Source organism: Miniopterus schreibersii (assembly GCF_964146895.1).
Source record: "Miniopterus schreibersii genome assembly, chromosome: 2".
NCBI classification, from domain to species: Eukaryota; Metazoa; Chordata; class Mammalia; order Chiroptera; family Miniopteridae; genus Miniopterus; species Miniopterus schreibersii.
Window position 1 is genome coordinate 163,317,561 of NC_138102.1, and position 25,972 is coordinate 163,343,532.

The 25,972-nt window shown below is 40.5% G+C and overlaps 1 protein-coding gene across 1 annotated transcript in view; it reads left to right on the forward strand.

The window, feature by feature from the left end:
• GUCY2C (guanylate cyclase 2C) overlaps positions 1-19,818 on the forward strand; it is a 65,796-nt gene extending 45,978 nt beyond the window's left edge. Inside the window, exons 20-27 of the mRNA XM_081129274.1 lie at positions 1,111-1,202; positions 3,597-3,755; positions 7,184-7,376; positions 8,874-9,048; positions 10,764-10,862; positions 15,568-15,662; positions 17,957-18,033; positions 19,081-19,818. Coding sequence (XP_080985400.1) covers positions 1,111-1,202; positions 3,597-3,755; positions 7,184-7,376; positions 8,874-9,048; positions 10,764-10,862; positions 15,568-15,662; positions 17,957-18,033; positions 19,081-19,255 — 1,065 coding nt within the window. The 3' untranslated portion in view covers positions 19,256-19,818. The remainder of the gene's footprint in view (positions 1-1,110; positions 1,203-3,596; positions 3,756-7,183; positions 7,377-8,873; positions 9,049-10,763; positions 10,863-15,567; positions 15,663-17,956; positions 18,034-19,080) is intronic.
• Positions 19,819-25,972: the final 6,154 nt, after the last annotated feature.

The following is a 25,972-nucleotide window of genomic DNA, read 5'->3' on the forward strand; positions in this document are numbered from 1 at the left end:
CCGCAGCAGACCGAGTGCGACGCAGGGGCACCACCTCGTGGTGAATACAGGTAGTCGGCGGCGACACCAACATCCAGACGGGCTGAGGCAAAGAACACGGGCAGGGACTGCGACTATTAACCTTTGTGATGCTATTTTTGGTCAAAGTGAAGAATGAACTTTATATAAAGCAAGTGGTTTTCACCATGCTTTTTGACCCAACAAAAGCTGCAAACCAGTGGTAATAAATGAGAGATATTTCCATGGGCTTCCTCATGTCTCCTTCTTCCTCTGAACCTCCCCTTCCTCACTTCTCTTATGTACATGTAATAATAATATATAACACGTGTCATAATAATTACATTATGTAATTATCATATTATTATAATATAGTTATAATTGTACATTATATATAATTATGATACTGTATTATTATATATAATTATTATATATAATTACATTATTTAGTATAATTAGTATATATTAATATGTAAAAATAATAATTATATTTTTTTTGTCTTTTGCCCATGCAACATTTGGGACATACTTATGCTAAAGAAATTATTTATTGTTTATCTGAAATTCAAATTTAACTAGGTATCCTATATTTTTACTTGCTAAATCTGAGAGCCCTGAAACTCCTTCACAAACCAATTAAATCAGAATCTCTTAGGGTGGGGACTGGGCAAAAGAAGTTTTGTAAACTCTCCCCAGGCAATTCTGCTGTTAGCCATGGTTAAAAAATGCTGCAAAGTGCCTCGCTTCATTAACAGTCAGTTTCATGCACGCTGACCCCAACTCTTCCTTGTTCTCCCCAACATACACCCTGCAAATGCGTGTGAAGATTTGTCTCTCCCATCGATCTAGCCTTGTCAAAATCAATATTACCTTTTTCACTAATTCAGTGTCCAAGGGAAAGGCTTAGGCAAGGCGGTACAGGTGGTGATGCCCGAGACATACTGCAGACAACTGGGCGACCTCATCCTCACTGTTAGAGTTGAGATGTTTTTAAAATAGTCCCGTTGTCCCTGCCTCAATTACTCCCATCACAGAAGAAAAGAGGAGAGGATACCACCCCAACTCACCCCCCCCCACCCCGCCCCAAGCTAATCCACCCCTTCTTTCTTCCAGGTATATCTACTTGTAAGGAACTGCTGGGAGGAAGATCCAGAAAAGAGACCAGATTTCAAGAAAATTGAAACTACACTGGCCAAGATATTTGGGTATTGCTGAAATTCTTACTTTTTCTCACTGGTTTCAGATATTTCTAATAGTTGACATTCAGTGGCACCTATGAATGAGAACGCCTGTTCTAATGAAAAAATCCAGACTGCAACACCTATCTCAAAAAAAATTAAAATGATATGGAGACTAACAGACCACTTTCTCAGGGAAATAATCACTTGAAAAGTTAAATACTCAAGGACAAAACTTGCCTGATTAAAAACTATATTCTGACTAATCATAAATATGTCTGTTGAAAATATAGTTCTCTGACCCTTCTGCAGGTAATTACAATTTAGAAATCTATTATGGGTCCTGGAAATCTGTAAAGTCCCTGGATAATTCTTAAGATTACCAAGTTTCTTAAAATTTTTAAATCTTAAAAGGAAAAATTTTGAATTTTAGGATTGGCAACTTTGGCCCTAGGTCCTTAAGGCTTGAGCCATGAATCAGACTATAATTCAGGATTAAAAAAAAAAAAAAAGGTAACATAATTATCCGGTAACATTGAATTCTAGATTTCTCATGTTTTCTGTTAGATACAGTGCAGAGTGAGAAAAATAACAGTGGAGTAAGAGAGGAGATCCAGTTTCCACACTAGGATCTGATAATAGCTTGCTGTGGGACATTGGGCAAAACACTTATCCTAATTGGGTGTCAGTTTTCTTGTTAGCAAAATTGGACTGAACAAGGTCATTTCTACAATTCCTTCCAGCTCTAACTTTCTGTAGTTCTCATTAAGTTATTCAGATACTTAATGAGGCTGAAAGCCCAGGGCTGGAGATGAGGTAGAGTGAAGTTAATCATTGAGGTAGAGTGAAGGTAGTTGATTTGGTAGGTCTAAACTGTCATTTGGGGGGAAAGGAGCAGGAAATAATAAGTGATTTCATTCTTGCCCACTTTTCATTGCTTCACAAACCTGTTACTAAAAGCAGATGAGATTGTATGTGTGACAGACGAAATGGAAACTCTTGAAGATAAACTGGGCCCCTGATAGTCTTCCCTAGAGAATCTGATGTAATTGATCTGGGGAGCAGGCTGGCATCAGGAGTTAATAGCTCCTTAGATGATTAAAATATGCAGCCAAGGTTGAGGAAACTTTTAATTGAATCAATTCATCATGAAGTAAGACATCTTTCATCCCTTATACCCGCTCCCTCGCCTTTCTACCAACTAGACTCTATACCAGGTGTTTCTAGTAAGACTCCCCTGGGGAACTTCCAAGCCTAGATGTTCCCAGACACATAGGTCTGCAATAGGACTCAGAAATGTATCAAATTTTTAACAAACAGCCCTCCCCACCCCAGGGGATTATGATGTAGGCCATCCTCTCCTTAAGTGCAGAAGTAGTAACTTATAACTGTTGTCGTAATAATGAAACCGTATGATTTGTTCAGCCCCTTCAATTGTAACATGTGTGTTACAGACCTTATCTTTGACCCCCACAACAGCTCTGTGGGAACGCAGTGTGCCTCTCAGCCAGCTCTGCACCAAGGCTTGCCATAGGCCCCAGTGTCCCAGGAAGCTGGCATCTCATCCAAGTCTCTTTGGTCTAACAAAATCATCCAGAGTTGGATTTTTTGCTTTCAGACCCTGGCTCTCCATTCTGAGGAGATAATATAAGGCTCAGCTTTGCTTTTCTTGGTTCTTCTCATATACTTTCATTTATCACCTCTAGAGCTTTTTTGTTTGTTTGTTTAAAGGTTTTGCCTTTATTGCAAATTATTTATTATTAAAATTTTGGAAAATGCATAAGCAAATGAGAAAGTACAAACATCTGTTTGTAAGTAAATGACTGCCAGTTTTCAAAAATTAAAAATGAGATTATAATTTTTGCTATTTTATGAACTGACTTTTTTCACTGAGCAACATTTAGGTAGTATCTGTGTTTAACTATTCTAATTCATACTTAATGATACATTAATACTCCATTGTACCATAATATTTTAACTACTTTTTTGTTACCCATTTAGGTTATTTTCAAACATTTGCTATTGTAAAGAATGCTGTGACTTTCTTTGCAGTTAATTTTCAGCACATTCATGATTGTTGCCTTAGGACAATTCTTAGAAGCAGAGTTGATGGGCTGATTGGTATGTGCATTCTTAAGGCTACACATTTTACCAGATTGCCCTCCAGGAAGGTTGTATGTATACATGTCCTCCTTCTTACCTACATTGATTACTATTGTTCTAACATTTGCTTTTCTGTTTTTATTAATCTTCTTTCTATTTCTATTTAATTTTTCCTGAGGTTAAATTTTTTTGTTATGTTTTCAGCCATTCTTATTTTTTCTTTCTTTAATTATCTGTTCATCATATTTGCCCATAGATATAATGATGTTCATGTTTTCCTAACAATGTGAAGAGCTCTTTATCTCTTACCACCCACAGCCTTTTTCATGATCAGAAAAGTGAAAGTTATATGGATACCTTGATCAGACGTCTACAGCTATATTCTCGAAACCTGGAACATCTAGTGGAGGAAAGGACACAGCTGTACAAGGCAGAGAGGGACAGAGCTGACAGACTGAACTTTATGTTGCTCCCAAGGTAAGGCAAGTCGTCCGGCTGATGTTGTTCCCCACAACACAGCCATGCCTCATGCTTAACGCTGAAAGCTTCAGCACATTCGTCTAGCATGGTTTTTCTTTATATCTATTTAGGATTGTTCCGTTTTGCATATTCTTTAAAAGACTGAGTTTTAAAATGCATGGACCTCGCTGAACCTTGTTCTGGTTTGCACTCTAAATACCTAAAATAAAAGAGGTTCTTTTCAAGTGACAGTGCGGTGCCATAGAAGGAGCGTGGACTGTGGAGTTGGAATGATCTGTGTTCCAACATCTCTGTACCACTTTTACTAAGTCCAGGACCTTAAGCAAGTCACTGTCTCTCCTCGGTCTCAAAATGGAAATTAAAGTTTCCTGTGGAATTTATGAGCTATAAGGCACATTCAGGCACTAAGTGTGAGTTTCTTTGCTTTTTTCTTTCTCCCTCAAAGTAGAAGCCAAACTACAAGAAGTGTAAGTGTTTTTAGTGGAGGAGGTGAGGCCAGGCATCTCATCTCATCTCATCTCATCTCAGAGGCAAGAATCGGCTGACCTCCATTCTGTGAAACAATTTAACAGCTGTTGCAGAAGAGAGGAAGGTCAGGCCCTGGCTGGTGTGGCCCAGTTGGTTGGACTGTTGTCGGGAGGCAGCTGATCGATGTTTCTCCCCCCCTTCCCCTCTCTCTAAAATACATTTTTTTTAAAAAACACATCCTCAGGTGAGGATTAAAAGAAAAAGAAGTAAGGTTGGAATCCCCAGTTTAAAGTTTTGTTACATGTTGGTACCAGGTAATAACTAAGGAATGTTAAAAGGTAAGCAAGAAATTAAAATGTGAAGAGCTGGGAAACAGGCGTCGGCCGAAGCACCCATCGCTGTCCCAGTGAGAAGCAATGCTCTCCTCTCGTTGAAGTATAATAAAATGTCCTGCTAGGTTAAGGGTAGTGTAGGCAGTCTAGCATTGGGTGACATCATGGAAACTGAGATCATCGAGGCCTGACTTTAAATCATGGTTCCACCGCCTACTGTGGACGTGTGATCTTGGACAACTTACCTGAATGCTCCAACCTCAGTTTCCCATGGGCCTCACAGGCTGGCCCAAAACACCCCCTGAAATAATATGCAGGATTTAAGGTGCTTACTTAGCACAGCGCCTGGAACGTCCATGGTGGTTGTTATTATGCATAGTAGCTATGACTTTTATATATAATTTGCATTAGTTATTATTTTATTTTGAATCCATGCTTAATTTAGAATATCAGTTCTACATTAGTAAAAGAATGATTTTTCAGATTCTTTGAGCTATTTTCTAAATAAAGAAATCGTTTTTCTTCTACAAGCCTGGGTGAAGAAGTTACACGCACACTCTATTCAGTCATCCGGACCTTAAGAGAGCTTAACATAGAACCACGTGCCTCAGAGAGCCTAGGAACAGCCTGGGGATGGCACCCTTGGAACAGGCTGGAAACCTATTCGACAATTTCCGTCAGCACAACATAAATGTTAGTTACATAATGCATAATTTCTTGCCTGGCCTTTAACACTGAATTGTAACAAAAACAAGATCCTGATTATCTGGCTGCTTTTCCAGGGTGTCTTAACCAAGAATATCACTCAAATGATTTCAAACAGCTGGCCCACCACCTCGGACTTTTTTCCTTCCCTTTTGTTCGATGTGCCACTTTGACCACGAGATGGTAGATGTTTCATTGGGTTGCTGAGGTTGTAGAACACAAATCTCTTCAATAGCTGCAATGCTTGGTGACTCCAGTGCAGCTCACTTTCATAATTTATGTAAAAGAAAAAGAAATATTTACAGCAAAATTATTAATAAGCTTAATAATTTTGCATGTAGGAGCCAGATAACTACTTAAACACTTATTTGAACAGTTCCCTTTAGCAGTTTTTAACACATTAAAATAGAAGTTTTTTTCTTCTTTGGGAAGCCCTTCTAAGACATCTCCTCTGTACACTAATTCTATCTGTGTTAGCAACAACCTGTATATGAAAGCTCACCATGTGAAGTCACAGCTCTTCCTTCATTTATATACCAACATTAGTTTCTCTCTCTCTATTTTCCAAGCTCATAAGACTTTTCAGATATAATCAATAAAATGAAGAGTACAGATGTGAAATATCCAATTTTATCATTACATCTAGGTAGCCTCCAAAATAAATAATCTGTACCCTTACACGGGGCATGTCAAGAACCACCACCCATAAGTGCCCTGGCTGATCCAAATGGCCACACCCAAGGGCTGTTTTTCAAAGGTCCCGAGTTCTGTCATGGCACCAGTTAAAAAGCCTCCCCTCTCCAAGGCTCTGGAGGCTCTCTAAATAATTAGTGTGGTTGAGTGACTGTTTTCCCGGAAAGTGCCGGACATTCTTCCTCTGCCACAGTCAGCACCTCCAGACCTTCCCTATCTCCCCCACAGTCCCAGACCTGGGTACAAAAAGACTGAAGGGTGGGATGTTGCTGAGTTCTGAACCTGCTATGGCTCTTGTAAAAATCATAATTTTAAGCCTCAGCTTTCTCATCTGTAAAAATAAAGATTTATTCTCAGCGACCTCTATGGCACCTCCCTGATTCTAGTGGTTCCGTACTCAGGTCCTTTACAAAGTGATCCCAAGGGCAGATGGGGAGCATGCAGCCCATGTTGGGGTTGGGGTCAAGGAAAAGGCACCTTGGCACATAAAGGCAGATGGAGCCCCTTCTTGTGGTTCTTCTCTCCGAATTCTGAGTCTAGTAAACTGCTGTTTATATCTCTTCAGCAAAGATAGTCTAAGTTGCTTCTATCTGACTTCTTCAGTTTTAGCATAATTTCAACTTGTTCACATGGTCATTGACTTTGTTTTTTAAAGGACCCAAGTCTGGTTCAAAATATATCACATAAACCCTGGTTCAGACTGTCTCCAAGTTAATTTTTAAATGCATATTCCTTCATAGTGATAACAGATAATGCCATTTCAAAAGGGAGGTAAAACCATGGACTCAGGTGATGAGAGAGATCTGACAGCTACAGTCATGCAAGCTCTTACATTAACGACACACTCTTCTCAGCTTCTGGATATAAAGCTATATCTAGAAGAAACTATGAGTAGAGAGGTAGAAAGTGGGCAAGGATGTATATGTATTAGGGTTATGTAGTATTAGAACTATGTGTATATGTGTATTAGGTTCGACAGTCAAGTACTAAGTTAATGCTGAACCTGCTTATAGTCATCTGAGTTCAAATACATGTATTATATGTGTATGTATGTGATATGTTCATATGTATAGTATATGGAACTTACCTTTGCTTCCTAGCTACCCAGTTCACCGGAAATCCCAAATTCTAGACTTCTGGTGGACAATTACTACTGTCTCAAAGACTTATGTAAGAGAGGAAAAAAATGTCCTAAAGTTGATGGCATATTGTTTTCCTTCCATCTAGGCTAGTAGTAAAGTCTCTGAAGGAAAAAGGCATTGTGGAGCCGGAACTATATGAGGAAGTTACAATCTACTTCAGTGACATTGTAGGTTTCACCACTATCTGCAAATACAGCACCCCCATGGAAGTGGTAGACATGCTGAATGACATCTACAAGAGCTTCGACCACATCCTCGATCACCATGACGTGTACAAGGTAACCACCCCACCTAACGGGCTGAGAGGATCGCAGGGCCCAGGTCAGCAGGGTCAGGATTGGTCATTCCTGTTATTTTTCAGTTCTTGTCCTTCCTAATTTATGATATTATGAGTCAGTGGTTGAATCTGAGCCAAAAGTAAAGGGAAGTGGAAGAATAAGGGCCAGAAGTGAAATGCTTTCAAGAAGCATTTTGAAAGGAACAACATAAGGGGCAGCAGGGATGAATCTGGGGAGCTAAATTTAGAGAAAATGACATACTCTCAAATCATCTTCAAATGGACAGTGCTCAGGCTGATTGCAAGTGGAGCAGAGAAGACACCGGAGTTAGAAGTAGAATAGGAATCTCTTGTTGTGGCTGAAATCACAGCATCCTTCAGAGAAGACTAAAGAACAGTCTTTACTTTCTGCAAGTTCAGACCTGGATCTATTACCTGACTGGAGTGCTGACCAGATTTAGGCTAATGAGCCTGAGTCAGAAGAGTAAAGGAGAATTGAACTCCCACATTTTCATGTTGGAGAAGCAGCACACCATATGGAACAAGTGACTAGAAATAGAGCTCTTCATTCAAATCCCAATTTGCCCCTACCTAACCATGTGACCTCATAAAATATATCTAAACTTCATCAAGTCTCAGTTTGCCTATCTGTAAAAAGGGATAGTGATAATATCTACCCCAATGGGGTATTGTGAAGAATATTTAGATATAAACAACATGCCTGAAACACTGTATCCTTAAGTAAAGCTTAGAAGTCATTCATATAACACTCTGTCATAATGGTCATTACTCACAGAGGGGAGTTCCCTTTCAGGGTTTGTCTTAGCCCAGTCCTCACCCTATGTAAGTCAGAAAGCCATATTACCAATAGTTCTTCTCAGACAGAAAATGATTAAGCATTTTAGGGATAGTTGACAAAAAGAAGTTAACTAACCAATAAATGTGAACTATACATATGATTGTGAAACTAAAATTTAAAGGGAGGACATTTATCAAAGAATAATGTTTATACAATACTATTAATATAAACCTATTACTTATTATAAGAAAAGTGTGTGGAGTCACCATACTACAAGAATGTGTATTATATCTTGGAGGAACCTACAATATTTTTTTTTTTCCAAAATAGTATGTGAAAAATGGTAAGTGCTGAAAATGACTTTTCTGGTAATTAAAAGTATTCCTAAAATTACATAAAGCTATTCAGATTACTTAAACATTCATAGACTTATCAGAACATCTGGATGATTTACATTATTTTGAAGTCCTTGCATGTAGTTGTAATCCTTTGTAGCTGTTTTATTATCCATTTTACTAGACTATAAAAACCCTGAAGAAATTAGCATAGAACTGATCTTGAACTGGTCCCAGAAAAAAGTGTACAGGGCTATGCTCATACTGAGTTCCCCTTTGTATCTGATATGTGATTAACTGCTTCTGTTTAATTTCTTGTGCCTTTTGAAGGGGCAGAATCACTGATGAGAAACTATTTCCACAGGTGGAAACCATTGGCGATGCCTACATGGTAGCTAGTGGCTTGCCTAAGAGAAATGGCAACCGTCATGCAGTAGACATTGCCAAGATGGCCTTGGATATTCTCAGCTTCATGGGGACCTTCGAGCTAGAGCATCTTCCCGGCCTCCCGATATGGATTCGCATCGGCGTTCACTCTGGTATGGAGTTGAGCATTGTAGCAAATGGGAACCATATGTATCTCTGTGCGCCCACTAAATCAGAAAGCGTAAGGAGTCTTCAGATGTGATCAGTTTTCACTTGAGGTTTACTCTTGAATCTGCCAAAAATGAGGTCCCATTACACATCTGACATCCCTAGAGAGTTCTAGGAAACCACACCTTTGACAGCTCCTTGATTCCTGGAATGATCAACACTAACCATGTACTAAAATAACAAGTTCCAGATTTCCTGTTTAAATCACTGTATTTACTATTTCATTTATCTTCTTCCCATTCCCTCCCTCTCCCCCACCCCCAACTTCTGTATTTTTATTTTTTTACTAAAATATTATGGTATCTTAAATGGATTAGATTATCTACAGGGGGTAAATGGCTGGTCCATTTCTATAATAAAAGAGCACTTATACACCCCCACCCCTCTCATTGGTACAGAAAGTACATGAGCCACTTCAAAAACCATGAAAGTTACTCAGCCTCAAAGCAGAGATTTGAAAAGATGAGTTACAATTGTTATAGAAAAACACAGTTGGAGAGGAACTCAGAAATCATCTAGATTAATCCTTTATAGGACATAAATTATCTTTACAGGGTCCAAGATAATAGCATAGCCACTTTGAAAACAATCCCAGGATTTCCTGAAAACTCAGTTTCCAAAGCCAATTCACTCCATTATGAAACAGTAGTCATAAGATAGTCTTTCCTTGTGTTAAATTAGTCACATCTTGTTAGAATTTCCTGTCATTGCTCCTCTTTCTGCCTTCAAGCCTCACAGAAGAGCGAGAGTATAGAAAACCCAAGCTATCACTCCAGGCTTTGTGGCAAGGACCGGACAACTGAATTTACAAGTCATCCTGTATCCACAGTGCCAGTCTCAAAGCCTGAAAGTACATGTGTATTGATAAAGAAATCAGTGACATTCTCAAAGTGACAGTAAACAGGAGTTAAAAACTGCTGTCTCGTCTTTCACAGCCAGGAGCATAGCTGTGGCCTTCCCCGATCATGTCCACAGCCAAATGTCAGAGATGTTTCTGTACGCACAGGAGGGAACTCCCTGGGCATCTCCTTAGCCAGCAGTAGCATACTGTGTTTTCTGACCCATTGCTAATTGCCACAGGATGGGACAGCAACAGGTCTGACTGAGTAAAGTCAGAGAAACTGGAGCTCTGGGTTCTAGCCCCATCTCTTTCCCTGTGACGTACTCAGTGTCCAAGCTGATAGCCACGGCCCCACGGCTACCATATTGGCTGGAATGAGAATAGATATTAGGCACACATATCTAATATCTAGGTATTATCCTAGGGTTTAGCCCTATGAAATGAAAAGGTTGAAGTTAAATCGTGATAGTTGAAGCAAAACGTAATGTCTGCAGGGATTTTCCACTTCCAGGCCCTCCCCAGCTTTATCACTCCCTTAGGAATGACTTTCCACCTTTCAGCCAAATCTGATGCCTTCTTGGTTTGGGCAAATGTACTTTTCTGTGCCAGAGCAAAATTCTTTCTGAAAGCATGCAATGAATGACGCTTCCCTCGTTGAATACGCTCATTCAAAGCAAAAATCCAAGCTCACTATTTACACCCTCAGACACTTCTCCATAACATGAAGTATTCAGCATTATGGCCCCAAGAAGAGTCTGAACCACCTTAACTCCACTCTGAGATTCCCATTCCTCTACTTCTGTTTTCTGCCCTTTTCAGGTCCCTGTGCCGCTGGCGTTGTGGGGATCAAAATGCCTCGTTATTGCCTATTTGGAGATACTGTCAACACAGCCTCTAGGATGGAATCCACTGGCCTCCGTAAGAAGGAGCACTTTTCCTTAGAGGACAAGGTTCTGCCCTCCAGTAAAGGGCATTGTAGGGTAAAATGCATAAGAAGTACCTGTGAAATGAAGAGTGAATGACCCTTCTTCATACTGTCTGAATGCCTGCCTGTGTCACTCCAGGCCTCGCTGCATTTGCTTTTGTTGTGGCTGTTTACCAATCATTATTCTTCCTTTTGGCTCAGTTTTAGATTGTTTCTGTTACTTAGGGTTCATTTACAATGTACTCATGCATGCTGTACCCGGAGTAGGCATGAAATTTAGCATTGATCCATGTAAATTAAAAAAGAGTTCAGTAACCCAACCAGGCGTGGCTCAGTGGTTGAGCATCGACCTAGGATCCAGGAGATCACAGTTTGATTCCTGGTCAGGGCACATGCCCGGGTTGCAGGCTCGATCCCCAGTAGAGGGCGTGCAGGAGGCAGCCAATCAATGACTTTCATCACTGATGTTTCTATCTCTCTCTCTCTATCTCCCTTCCTCTCTCTAAAATCAATGAAGATATATATATATATATATTTTTTTTTTTTTTAATTATTTTTTAAAAAAGAATTCAGTAGGCTAGGTATGGAGTATACAACCTGGTTCACTTTCCTATTCCTCTTTTATTTGGTTTTCCTGGGAATTAGTTTTAATAAAGGAAATATTAGTATTTGTTAGATGTAAAAATCTATATTGCACTTGCCTGGCAAGGTAGAGGTACTATGTGTTGCATGTAGTAGATGATCAATAAATATTGATGACAGTGATAGTAATAGAAATGTATACAAGGGAGAATAAGGAGATTGAAGATGGCAGTGGACCAAGTGGAAGCTACACTGACACTCTCCTGAGACCAAACTGGAATTACAACTAAAATATAGAAAAACCATCCTGAATAATCAACAGCAACTGCAGATGAGCTGGAGAGCACCCTCATAACCAAGGAGGAAAAGCACAGACTGCACAGACTGGTAGGAAGTACAGAGGCACGAGAGAGCTGGCTGGGCTCCCATAGGCAGCAGCTGAAGGTCCAAAGGGAGATCTCAGCTGTGGGGGTTCCCACTGAGGACTCTGGGCCATAAACCCCAAGCTGGGCTTCTCAGCCCAGATCACCAGAACTGAGAAAGGTGCCCACATAACATCTGTCTGTGAAAAGCAGCTGGGTTTCTGTCTGCCAGGGAGAGAAGGCTGGAAATGCAGGCACCCTCTTAAAGAGCCAATGCAAAAAGTTTCTTGTGTAGCCACTCACCTTGGGCTCCAACGGAGGGAGGGCAGAGTGGACTGGAGCTGCATGAGGAGAATCTAAGGTTGTGGGCTCTGGAGATAGAGATCAGAAGGCACCCATCTGGATTCCTGTGCAGAGCCATTCCCCATACAGCAGAGAACACCTTTCCAAAGCATACATTTACCTGCCAAGCAGCTTTTGCCTGAGGCAGAAGCAATTGCCCCACTCTGCCCACCCTCCTCTCGCCTTACCCAGAGGACTTTCTACAGCCTAGAGCTTGTTAAGAGACTGATAACAATCAGCTGCCCCACCCTGTGGAGTTTCTACAGCCTGAGGCTCATTAAGAGAATCAGATTAATCAGCGTGTCAGCAGAGGTAGACCTCAGCGCTTTGAGTCTTTGCCTGATCTGCTTCTGGACCCTGGCCTTGGAAAAGCAGACTTTGATGTGCATCTTGGTCCTGTCCAAACACACCCAGCCCCAACAGAGGGGACCCCCCAAGCCCTGGGTTGTTGATAGCTCCAAACAGGGTACTCAAGGCCAGTCACGAACAGCGTCTGAAATTGGCCTGCACCAGAGACTGTCCAAAAAGACTGAGAGTCCTAGCAGGCCTACCTAATACATAGAAACAAACCCAAATAGGCAACCAAAATGGGGAGACAAAAAACAAGCCTCAAATGAAAGAACAAGAGAAGTCTGCAGCAAAAGAGCTAAATGAAATGGAGATAAGCAATCTATTAGATACAGAGTTCAGAATACTGATTGTAAGGGTGCTCAACAGCATGAAAAAAGATATGGAAACTATGAAAAATGACCAATCAGAAATGAAGAATGGCATAGCAGAAATAAAGAATACATTGGAAGAAATAAACAGCAGATTAGAGGAAGCTGAGGGTTGGATCAGCAAGTTAGAAGACAAGGTAGAAAAAAAATCACTCAATCAGAGATCCAAAAAGAAAAAACAAAAAACAGGAGGACAGTATAAGGAAGCTGTGGGACAACATGAAACATAACAATATTCACATCATAGGAGTGCCAGAGGAGATCAAAAGTAAGCAAGGGTTAGAGAAACTGATTGAAGAAATAATGGCAGAAAACTTCCCTAACCTGGTCAAGGAAAAAGTCATACAAGTTCAGGAGGCACAGAGAGTCCCAAGCAAGAAGAATCCAAAGAAGCCCCACGCCCAAACACATCATAATTAAAATGCCAAAAATTCAAGACAAAGAGAGAATCTCAAAGGCAGCAAGAGAAAAGCAATCTGTTACCTACAAAGGAGCTGACTTCTCATCAGAAACTGTACAGGCCAGAAGCAAATGGCATGAAGTATTCGAGGTAATGCAAAACAAGGATCTGAAACCAAGACTACTCTATCCAGCAAGGCTATCATTCAAAATAGATGGTGAAATAAAGAGCTTCCCAGACAAAAAAAAAAAAAAAAGCTAAAGGAGTTTATCACCACCAAACCAGCATTGCAGGAAATGTTAAAGGGACTGCTATAATTAGAAGTAGAAATAGAAGCATTGCAAGAAATGTTAAAGGGACTGCTGTAATAAGAATTATTATAGAGAGAAACATAGGCATAAAGAATTAAAATGGCAATAAATACGGACCTATCAATAACAACCTTAAGGACTTTAAGGGAGAGATCAACAGCAGTACAGTCACAGTCATGGACTTTAACTCCCCACTGACTTCACTGGGTAGATTTTCCAGACAAATGTCAACACAGAAACAGTGACTAAATGGCACACTAGATCAGGTGGATTTAATTGATATTTACAGAACATTTCACCCCAAAGCTACAGAATATACATTCTTCTCAAGTGCACATGGATCATGCTCAAAGATAGACCACATGTTAGGACACAAAACAAGTCTCTACAAGTTCAGGAAGATTGAAATCATATCAAGCATCTCAGATCATGATGGCATGAAATTAGAAATCAACTACCATAAAAACACTCAAAAACATTCAAACACAGGGAAGCTAAATAGCATTTATTAAACAATGAATGGATTACCAACAAGATCAAGAAAGAAATCAAAAACTTCCTGGAAACAAATGAAAATGAACACACAACAACCCAAAATCTATGGGACACAGCGAAAGCAGTCCTAAGAGGGAAGTTCGTAATACTACAGGCCTACCTCAAAAAGCAAGAAAAATTTTTAGTAAACTAGCTAACCCTACAACTTAAAGAATTAGAAAGCTCCCCTGTGACCAGGATTTTGTTTGCTAGGAGTTTTTTTGTTACTGCTTTGATTTCATCAATTGTTGTTGGCCTATTCAGGTTTCCTGAGTCTTTCTGATTCAGTTTTACATGATCTCACTCATATGTGGAATCTAATAAACAAAATAGATTGAGGAACAAAATAGATCCAGAGACACAGAAGCATGGAACAGACTGATAAATCTCAGTGGGAAGATGGGGGTCGGGGAGTGGGTGGGGAGAGATTAATCAAAGAATTTATATGCATATATGCATAACCCATGGACACAGATAATAGTGTGGTGAAGGCCTGGGGTGGGGCGGATGCGGGGTGGAGTGGATCATTGGGGGGAGGGGGGTATTGGTAATAACTTTCAACAATAAAGATAAATTTGAAAGAGAGAGAATTAAAGCATTGGTGCAAAAACACAGGTGTTAGAACAGTATTTTTGGCAATTTACTGACAACCGATACTTGTTTATACTGGAAAATCATGATATAAAGGAAAGAATAAATTTGGGGCCAAACAGACTTGGCAGATCACTGTCTGTGTAAGCTAGTGGGGAAGTTACCTCATCTTTCTGGGCATCAAAAATTTGAAGATATAAATTGAGGCTGGGATACCAACCTTGCTGAAAGGGTTTCTTGAAAGATTTGAGATCATATATGTTAAGCACTTAGCAATCCTCTGATGCATGTTAGCATACAATATGGGGATGCCATTATTCTTGCTATTGTTATTGTCACCATGATGGGAAAAGTGATATACAGCAATGGGCTTATGAATGGAAATACACCCTCACCACTTATTTGTCAGGAAGATAACAGTATCCCAGAAGACTGAAACTTGAGAAAACCAAGACTGTATAACTGTTTCCTAAATCTTTACCTTGTCACCAACACCAAGGCTACTTATTGGAACTTTTACTTGGGGTCTCAAATTCCAGCTCTCAAGCTCAGCACCACAAGCTAAATCTCAAACCAGGTCCTGGGGCTGCCACTGTGAGCTGGAATGAGAATCTATGGAGCACAGCCTGGGAGCCCCATCACTCAGGACCCTGAAAACAGTGTCAGACCCTCTTTATTCTTATGAGTGATGCTATTTCTTCTCTCACCAAATGTATTTTTAAGTGTTCTTTCACTAAAATATCTAAGCTGTCAATAAATGTCTGAAATAAATGCCCCAAATCAAGGGAAAACAAATGCGGCCATAAAATAGATTTCAAAATGGACAAGATTTTCATTGCTCTATTTTGCTTTTCCAGCCTTGAGAATTCACGTGAGTGGCTCCACCATAGCCATCCTGAAGAGAACTGAGTGCCAGTTCTTATATGAAGTGAGAGGAGAAACATACTTAAAGGTAAAGAATTCACAAAGGCAATACGCAGAAAAAATACTCAGAGACACCCCTGGGCCACCTCCTTTGAGACTGGACACCCAATTGTCAGTAATGTTGAGGAGCATAAGAAGAAGAATCCTTTTCTCTACTCCCTGTATTGATTGCCCACTGTCCCTGCAATGGTCACCCACTCTCCCACGTAGGAGAAGCCACCACCAAAGAATGTGAACTCTTTTCTTTACTTCAAAGAGCCCTTTTGATATTTTTAACTATGACCACTATGTTATAAAATTCTGCCACCATTTATTTCACATGTACCCAAGTTTTGCCCCCAATTCCTCCTCCATGCCCAGGGCTACAGTCTGACCAGGACTAATTTAAGTTATTGTACCCATCTCTTTACATCCTTGCTTTTACTGCAAGATGCTGCCACTCTTTAAGGCCACCTCTCGGGACAATTGCTTTATCATTCAAATTTCTAGACAAGAGATCGCAAAGTGTGGGCCCAGGCTTGACTCGGCATCATCTGGGTGGTTGATAAAAGGCACATGCCTAAACTCTCGACCAGCCTACTAAGACTCGCTGTGGAAATAGACCAGGAATCTATATATATATTTTTAGAATATGTTTTTATTGATTTCGGAGAGAGGGAGAAATAGAAACATCAATGATGAGTCATTGATCAGTTGCCTCTTGCATGCGCCCTGCTGGAGATCCAGCCACAACACGGACATGTGTCCCTACCGGGAATTGAACCATGACCTCCTGGTTCATGGGTCAACACTCAACCACTGAGCCTTGCCAGCCTGGCTGGAATATACACACACACACACACACACACACACACACACACACACACATATATATGTATAATTTTTTTAAATATGTCTTTATTGATTTCAGAGAGAGGAAAGGAGAGGGAGAGAGAGAGATAGAAACATCAATGATGAGAAAATCATTGATTGGCTGCCTCCTGCACGCCCCCTACTGGGAATCGAGCCCACAACCCAGGCATGTGCCCTGACTGAAAATCAAACCTTGATCTCCTGGATCACAGGCCAATGCTCAACCTCTGAGCCATGCCGGCTGTGCTGGAATCTATATTTTTAAGTACTCCAAGTGATTGTGATGCACACTGAAGTTTGAGAACCACTGCTCTAGACTCTCCATGTTGTTCCTCGCATTTAGAACAGCTGCCCTCCAAACCCACCAAATGCCTCAGGTTCCTTTCTGAAGGTCATTACAATCTTTTCACAATTGGTCTGAAGCCAACTATTGACTGTAAGATTATCTGTCTCCAGGAGCCATAACGCTTCTAGCCTTTATACTGTGATTGCAACTTGGAAAAACCTCCTTTTATGTAGCAGGGTCCTAACATCACACTCACTTTCTGAATCCTCCATAAATACATTTTCTGCACAGAGCATGTGTTTCCAAATAGAAGTTGTTTATGGATTACTACAGTTCAAACACAGCAAAAAAAAACAAACACCCACTATTTTTTTAAATGAATGATTTTAAATATATATATATATATATAACCACCCACTCTCCTTTTCAAATACCAGCTCCAGCAAAAACATAATTACTAGTGAGTTTCTATTCATTTTATAGCCTCCAGATGGGCCCAGAAAATGTCACTTAGTAAGTGTTTATTATGATGCACATGTGTTTCTAATTCACACACTTAAGGTGAGGAAACTGTGGCAAAACTTTTGTGGCAAACTTCGTGGCAAAAAGAGCTAGAAGTAAATGTGGATGATGAAAGCCAGTTGGATCTGTTGGCATAACGGAGCTGTAGATGAATTTTCTTCCTTTTTAATTTAGAGTTCTTGTGATGTTGCTATAGTGATATTTTGAAATCTTTGGGGGGGGGGGACTCTACTTTGTAAAAAACATGCCTGGTGATTGAGAGACTTGTTTTGTTTTCACTGGAGAGAGAGAGAGAGAGAGAGAGAGAGAGAGAGAGAGAGAAGAAACAAATGTCAATTTGTTCCACTTATTTATATAATCATTGGTTGATTCTAATATGTGCCCTAAACAGGGTTCAAACCTGCAACCTTGGCATGTCAGAATGATCCTTTAACCAACTGAGCTACCGATCCAGGGCTAGAGACTTGTTTTTAAAAAGGCAATAAAGATCTGTGCAGAGACAATGTAGATCATATCAACAATGTGTGCTGCACTGAAATACAGGCACTGATGAGAAACTCAGAGGGGAAATGTTTCTTGGAAATGGACACTAGTCAGAATGGCAGGCTAGAACTGAACTGTTTCATTAGCCTCCATGGTACACACCTTTCTTGTCTCACCAGGGAAAAGGAACTGAAACTACTTACTGGCTGACCGGAATGAAGGACCAGGAGTACAACCTGCCAACCCCTCCTACTGTGTAAGCTGCTGAGTGTGGTGGGGGAGGGGAAGAGAGGGGAGGAGAGGTCTTGGCTTTGTAAGTTATGCTACATGCAGCCAATTTAATTGTTGGCAAGTGCTTTGCCATTGCAATGATGTATTGAATATGTGGACTATGTGTGTGAGAAATTTAGAAACCTTCCTTCTCTAGCTGCTAGAAACTGGGTGTTCTAGCCCAGGAGAACAGAGGACAGTTGAGAATTCACCTCTGCATGTCTGGTTCTGATAAGAGTAAAGCACACTGGAGGAAGAGACACTCTGCATTCCCACCCCTGCCTACAGCTCTCTGCTGGGCCATATGTTGAAAATGGGACCCCTGTGTCTTCCCCGAGATGAGGAAGACAAGGTTTAGGGTCTAACTGACAGGTTCAGTTCCCCTAAAGGTGGTTCAGATGGTCATCCAGTTGCACATTGGTTGCTGCAGTCAGTCATGTGGCTGTTGCTCTGACATTTGCTATGGTAGAGAAGCCCTGTCTTGCAGACTCCCAGATGCTGGACCCAGACAGATGGCAAGCCTACAGAGATACCAAAACAAGCCAGATCTTCCCTTGGGCACAGGGGACCTGGCCTCTTACTAGGAGTGCCTCAAGTCCATTCCAAATTATTGAAACCCTCCATTCATTCTGAGTCCCCCCAGATAAGATCCACACTCCTAGGAATGTGTGGGACCAACACATTTTCAGGGTTACTTTGCAGGAGCCTAGCATTGGTTGGCTTCTTTTCCCCTCCCTGCAGTGGCATGTGTAAACCTAACAGCACTTCCAAATTCTAGCAGCATGGTGTTTCACTTTGAAATTGAAATACAATTTTTAGCTTGAAATATATTCTGCTTTTTCTACAACTACACAGAGCAGGATGGCAGTCCCTTAAACTCATCCAAGACAAGGCTCATTATCTGGACTTCCTGTGTTTAGCACAGAAGAAGTCATCAATAAGTGTTGGGTAAACTGAACTGATTGTTCTGGAGCTAAGAAATATTCTGTATGAATTGCTGAGAAGTTCCATTTTCCCTCCCCACTCTTTCCAGGGAGAATCAACAGCGCTTACAAGCCGAATTTTCAGACATGATTGCCAACTCTTTGCAGAAAAGACAGACTGCCATGATAAGAAACCGAAAACCCACACGGGTAGCCAGCTACAAAAAAGGCTCTCTGGAATACATGCAACTGAACACGACAGACAAGGAGAACACCCATTTTTAAGCCTAAATGAGGTCCAAGGACTCAGGCAAATGAAGAACAACTAACTGCATTTAGGCAGCAGCCTCAAGGATCCCAAAGCCTCCGTTTCCCTGAGACTTCAGTAGAACAGAAGACTTAGATGCATACTACTGAGCCTATAACAGTGGAAATTGTAGCTCACTCCACCATTCTTTTGACATTGTTTCTATAAATACTGACTATGACTAATATATAACTTATAAATAAACAGCATGTTTGTATAAGAATCCTAGAAACTAACTTCAGAAAATACAGACTCTGACTTTCAGTCATCCCAGTTCTGGGAAATTTACTCACCTTCAACCGTAGAACCAGAATGATGGAGACCAGGATGACAAAAGGCCAGCCTGACACACACCAGATCATCACTTGACTGGTTTTGAGGTCCTTATGGGTATAGACTGTGCTGGCCTGCATGTAGAGAACTTTTCAAACCCCTCCCCTTGATCTCTTTGTTCTGCTTTCCCCTCCATCCTTGTAAAAACCTCAGCCTGCACTGAGATGTGGAGATGGGCCTTGTGACAAGCATCCCCCATCTACTCAGGTGACCAGCACTTGAATAAAACCTCTTTTCTTTTCCACCAGCACCTGTCTCATGAGTTTGGTTTTTGTAGCTGCAGGCAGCCAACTTCTGTTCCTGTTATAAGCTGTGGCTTCCCTGTCTGGAACATTTTATAAGAATATTCTGGAACATTCTGGAAAGGTAAATTACTTTTTACTCTAGAGCATGACCTCCAGGGAGCTTCTACCTGGGAAAGAGGAGGAATGAGTGTACTATCTTGAAGTTGAGGGGATTTTGTTCTCATTTCATTTATTTTGTTCTGTTTACTGGCTCTTTTTTCTTCTATAGTCATGATAGGGTTTTTAATTTTTATTTCTTTAAAAAAAAAATTTTTTTTAATATATCTTTATTGATTTCAGAGAGAGGAAAGGAGAGGGAGAGAAAGAGATAGAAACATCAATGATGAAAGAGTCATCATTGATCTGCTGCCTCTTGTATGCCCCTGACTGGGGACTGAGCCCGCAACCCTAGCATGTGCCCTGACTGGGAATCAAACTTTAATCTCCTGGATCCTAGGTTGATGCTCAACTGCTAAGCCACACCAGGCCAGGCATGATAGGATTTTTTAAATTGTCAGAAGCATCTTATCTCCATTAAATTATACTTAACTCATAATTTTTGCAGAAAATATGCTATAGATTAGTCAGGACTAACAGCTGAAAGTTTACTGAGTCTGTGTATGTGTTTCCACCTATTCCTCTCATTTTCCTGAAATGCACCAACTCCATCTATGCTCACTGAAAAGCTGACTAAATGCACCCACACTGAAGCAGGGCAAAGCTAGCATTGTTGCTCAGGGCTAAGAACCTTGACCTTCAGTATTACTGCAGCACATGAGGAGACTCTGTCTAGCCCTCTGCTACCATGGGAGGCAGTGCCCACAGCTGTTTCAGGTCTGGAATAAAGTCAATTCCTGTTTAACTATAAAGACACAGTACTTCAAACTCTGCAGATATCCTGCCATCCAGCAGCCATCTCCTGACCCTTCTTATGGCACCTCAGCATGACTCAGTTGTATGAAATCTCTGGGGAAATGGCAAAAGTCAACTGGTGTTGAGTAGACTAGAATCAGACTAGCAGGCAACGCTTCTGACACTAACCTTCAGAACTAAAACAACTACTTCAAACACTCTTCCCTCCCCAAGCCTCTGCCACGAAAACCACTCAAAGAAACATGTTATGTCTTCTCCATCCCCTGGAAAAGTAGAAAATCAAAATGTAATTCAGTGGTACCTCGGTTTTCAAATGTAATCTGTTTTGGAAAAGCGAGGGATCAACAGCCGGTAGCTAGGCCTTAGGGTCTTGCCCTCAGTGGAAGCCGTGTGACATGTTAGACTTCCGAGGAGTGTTCGAAAACCAAAGCATTTACTTCTGGGTTTACGGGGTTTGTAACCCAAAATGTTCATCAACGGAGACGTTCGAAAACAGAGGTACCACTGTATGTTATCTCCTGATTTACAGGTTGAGAACTTAATATGCAGCAGAGTCCTTCGTTGGAACCTGGGGGTTTATAATCTATCTGTGCCTCAGCATCCTGCACAAGGAGACTTTCTGCATGGGGATGAGGTTGTGACATGAATGTCCTTGGTCATTCATTTAGTAAATGCATATTGAGCATCTCTTCTTATTATAGGAACTGGGATGGTGTTGGAATTATACAAGCATGGTCTCTGCCAAGCCTTGAATCTTCTAGAAGAGAAAGAAATGTAAAGAGACAGCCCAGCCAGCATGGTTCAGTGGTTGAGCATCAACCTAGGATCCAGGAGATCTCGGCTAGATTCCCAGTCAGGGCACATGCCCGGGTTGCAGGCTCAATCCCCAGCGGAGGGTGTGCAGGAGGCAGCCAATCAATGACTCTCTCATCATTCATGTTTCTCTCTCTCTCTCCCTCTCCCTTCCTTTCTCTGAAATCAATAAAAGTATATTTTAAAGAAAGAAACAGACAGAGAGGGGGAAGGAAGGAAGGAAGGAAGGAAGGAAGGAAGGAAGGAAGGAAGGAAGGAAGGAAGGAAGGAAGGAAGGAAGGAAGGAAAGAAGGAAGGTAAAGAGACAAGTGGATTTTGGTACAAAGTAATGTTCTTGACAGCAGGCAAATTTATCAACTTCAGCATCAACTGGAAAAACAAAAGCATCTTTAACGCTAAGGGGCACTGATAAAACATGTCAGTTGAAGGCTCCTGTTTGTCTTCTATTACAGAACCTACATGGTTGTGAAACATTCCTCCACCTTTAAACAGGTGTGCAGCCTCAGTTTGTCCTCTTAGCAATGTGGTTATATGATACCAATGATGACAGTGACTAAGAATGGGGCCCAAGCAAGGCTCAAATTCCTGCACTGTTCTTCTCTAGCAGTGGATTAATTAATGTCTCCAAACTCCCGGTGTTTCATAATAAACCACGTATCATAATATCCATCTCAAGGCGTTGTTACAAAGATTTTTTTAGTTGAAATTTGACAAACACCTAGCACAGTGTCAGTCACATTTAGTGTCTCAACAAATAACCTCTATCTTCAATTTTTCCTCGCTCTACTTGCTTTATCAGAATTAAAAATTTTCAAACCCAGGACTTTCATGTGCACGAAGTATACAGGATTTATATTTAACAATTGATTATAGAACTTTTCAAATGAACACAAACGTAGAAGGAATGTAGCTAATGAATCCCTATAGTCATCATCAGTTTCAAGAATTATCAAAAAATTTTAAAATAATGTGAAAAAGAGATATATGTTTATCTACAGGTGTAACAATTCAGATATTGATAATGAAGAAGCAGCAATATGATTACTTCATGGTAGCCTAGTATAATCTATGTGATTGCCTCATGGGAGTAAGGAAATCTCAAAAAAACTTTCCAATATTTATTTTTAAAAATCCACGTATAAGTCGACCTGTGCACTTCAAACCCATGTTGTTCAAGAGTCAACTATAGTTGCTAAAAATGCCATTATAGTAGTCCTGCCATTACCTGCAGGGAATATGTTCCAACATCCCCAATGGCTGCCTGAAACCATGGATAGTACCAAACCCTACATATCCTATGTTTATTTGTACATATATATACCGATGATAAAGTTTAACTTATAAATTAGGCACTGTAAGAGATTAACAATAACTAATGATAAAATAGAACGATTATAACAATATACTCTAATAAAAGTTATGTGAATGTGGTTTCTCTCTCTCTAAATATCTTATTGTACTCTACTCACCCTTCTTGTGATGACATGAGATGACACAATGCCTATGTGATGAGATGAAGTGAGATGAATGACATAGGCATTGTGACACAGCATTAGGCTAGTATAAGGGTCACTTGAACACAAACCATGACAGTTGATCTGAAAACCAAGGTGGCTACTTAAGTGACTAACAGGCATGCAACATATACAGCTGGACAAAGGGATAATTCACATTCCAGGTGGGACAGAGTAGGGTCGAATGCGGAGATTTCACCATGCTACTCAAAACAACTATTTACAACTATGAATTGTTTATTTCTGAAATTTTCCATTTAGTATTTTTGGACTACAGTTGGCTGTGGATTACTGAAACTACAGAAAGTGAAACCATGGATAAAGAAGAACTATCTTTTCCTGTACTTTTATAGAATATAAAACTTTATTCATGTGCTTACACATACACATATACCATACAATGCAATCCCAGTTGCTTTGTATCTATTCCAAGATAAAATGCATCTTATCTTTCACCTTTAAATAATTGCAATTTGATATTGTGTAGATTATTCCATCAAATTGTTTAAGATGTTAACCCAACCCTAGGGCAGATAGAGCTCATAGCAGAGAAACCAGTGACATGGTCCTGGACTATGTCCTAATATTTGGACAGAGTCACAACAACCTTTGTTACAAAAAGCAAGAATTATCACTTTCAGTTCTATATTTCTTTGGAAATAAATAAAAACTTGTGGTTTATGAAAGAACAGTTTGTAAATGTGGGAATTGTACAAGAGCCTTTCCAGTTTCTAAAGAGATCCTACATTGCCCAGTCACCTGTTCAGCTCAGGAACAAAAACGGTATAGAACAGTGGTTCTCAAAGCACCCCGTGCTTACCTATATCACAGCAGTCACCACACTGAAGTAAACTGTTGGCCTCCTAGGCCCCTCAGACCATGAACTCTTCAGAGGCAGAGACTGTGGTTCATTCATTGCTACATTCACAGAGCCCAGCACAGTGCCTGGAATACAGTAGGCACTTCACACATTTGTTGAAATCTAACTATGGTTTAAACTATTTGATTTTAACTACACTTTAGCTTAAGGTGAATTGGGCCTGAGATTTGCCAGGAGCTCCACTGGGCTGGGAGAGAGAGCTGAGCTGCCTGTTTCTAGTGTAGCTGATTAAAGCAACAGGCCAAAAACAAAAGAGTTAAGCCTCTAATCACTTACTGCGATGGCATAAGCAAGAGTCTGAAATCAGAAAAAAACCACTGCCTCCCCCTTTTCCATTTTCCCCCCATGGAAGAGCACACTGGTTGAGGGTCATGTGGATCTGCACAGATGTGGGGGTCGTCTCACTATCAAGGGAGCCCCAAACAAAAGGCTCTGGTAGTCTTAAGGACTCTGGGGTTGAGAGGGAGGGACTAGGAGTGGAAAATTACAGGCTCCTGAGTCAGAATGGGGAAAAGATAAATTTCAGGTGGTGGTCACGAGGGGTGTCAGGCAGTCTGGTCATGCAGAGGTTTTCTTTGAGGAGAATTTATGCTTGACTGGAATCCAGGCACCAATGCATATCATACTAATAATAATTTATATAATGTCTAAGGCAGGATAGAAAAGTTACAAGAGGCCCTTGCTGGGTAGATCAGTGAGTTTGAGTGTTGTCCTGATATGCCAAGGTTGCGTGTTTAATCCCAGTCAGGGCACATATAAGAATCAACCAATTAATACTTAAATAAGTGAACAACAGATCAGTGTTTCTCTCCCTCCCTCTCTCTCTCTTTCCCTCTCTCTCTCCCCCTTCCCCTTCTTCCCTCTCTTAAAAAAAAAAAAAAAAAAAAATCAATAAAAAATTTTTTAAAAAAAGTTATAGGAAAGTTTGAAAACTCAAAGGTCAAAGATATAGGTATCCCCTCCCAAAATGTATACACACTTTAACAGTGGATAGGTCAATTTCAAAAATGAAATGTATTTTAATAAACACTGCCTTTATAATTATTCAAAATGTGTGCATACATTTTTGGGGGGACAGCCTATATTTATTGTTTTTTTCCTCAAGTTTCAGATTCTGTTAATAATTTAGCAGTAAGGCTGAGAAAAGCCCCCAGTATTCTTCCCTAACCACTGTTCCAGCAGCAAAAGCAGAGCACGGCCTTTCTAATTCATTGTTTCTGTGTTTTGGCTTTTAATGTTAAGGAGGTCAGCCTCTGGTTAAAAACCTGTGAGCAGCCCTAGCTCAGTGTGTGGTGTGTCTCTGTGGTTAGAATGTTGGCCCGCGAACCAAAGCATTGCAGGTTCGATCCCTGGCCCCACTCAGGGCTCATGCAGGAGGCAACCAATTGGTGTGTCTCTCTGACATCGATGTTTCACTCTCTCTCTCCCCCTCCACCCTCCCTTCCACTCTCTTTAAAAATCAATGACGGGGGAAAAGACACCCTCAGATGAGGAACAACAAAAAGGCTGGTTTGCAGGTTCTTCTAGTGCCCTCTCTGGGCTGATAAGATTTTGTCTCCAGTAAAAGGTGAATTCACTTCCTGCCTTTAAGCAGAAAAGGGGCCGCTTTTTCTGTTTTCTGCTTCTTAGTTGCCTTCAGCTTAAAATAATTTTTATGTCTAAGAGGCATATTTTGGGGTGACATTCTGGCTTCCTTCAATATACTTCAGTTTTTATTCTGGAAGACAATAAAGTTAAACTACATTAAAGCTGAAAAAATATTTTTCTACTGAGATTAGCTCCAGTCTAAAGGTTAAATAGTTTGAATTTTTTAAAGAAATAGTCTTGCAACATTCATGTGCACAGAATTTTACAGAAATTGGGAATAGAAAGCCCATTTTTAAAAAGGCAATGTTCACTGAGTGCTTAGCACATACCAGGTTATTTCATAAATATATGATAATAGGTATGATTCTGGGTTCTTTGAATGGTCGGACAGTGCAGTGACACTCGGGTGAA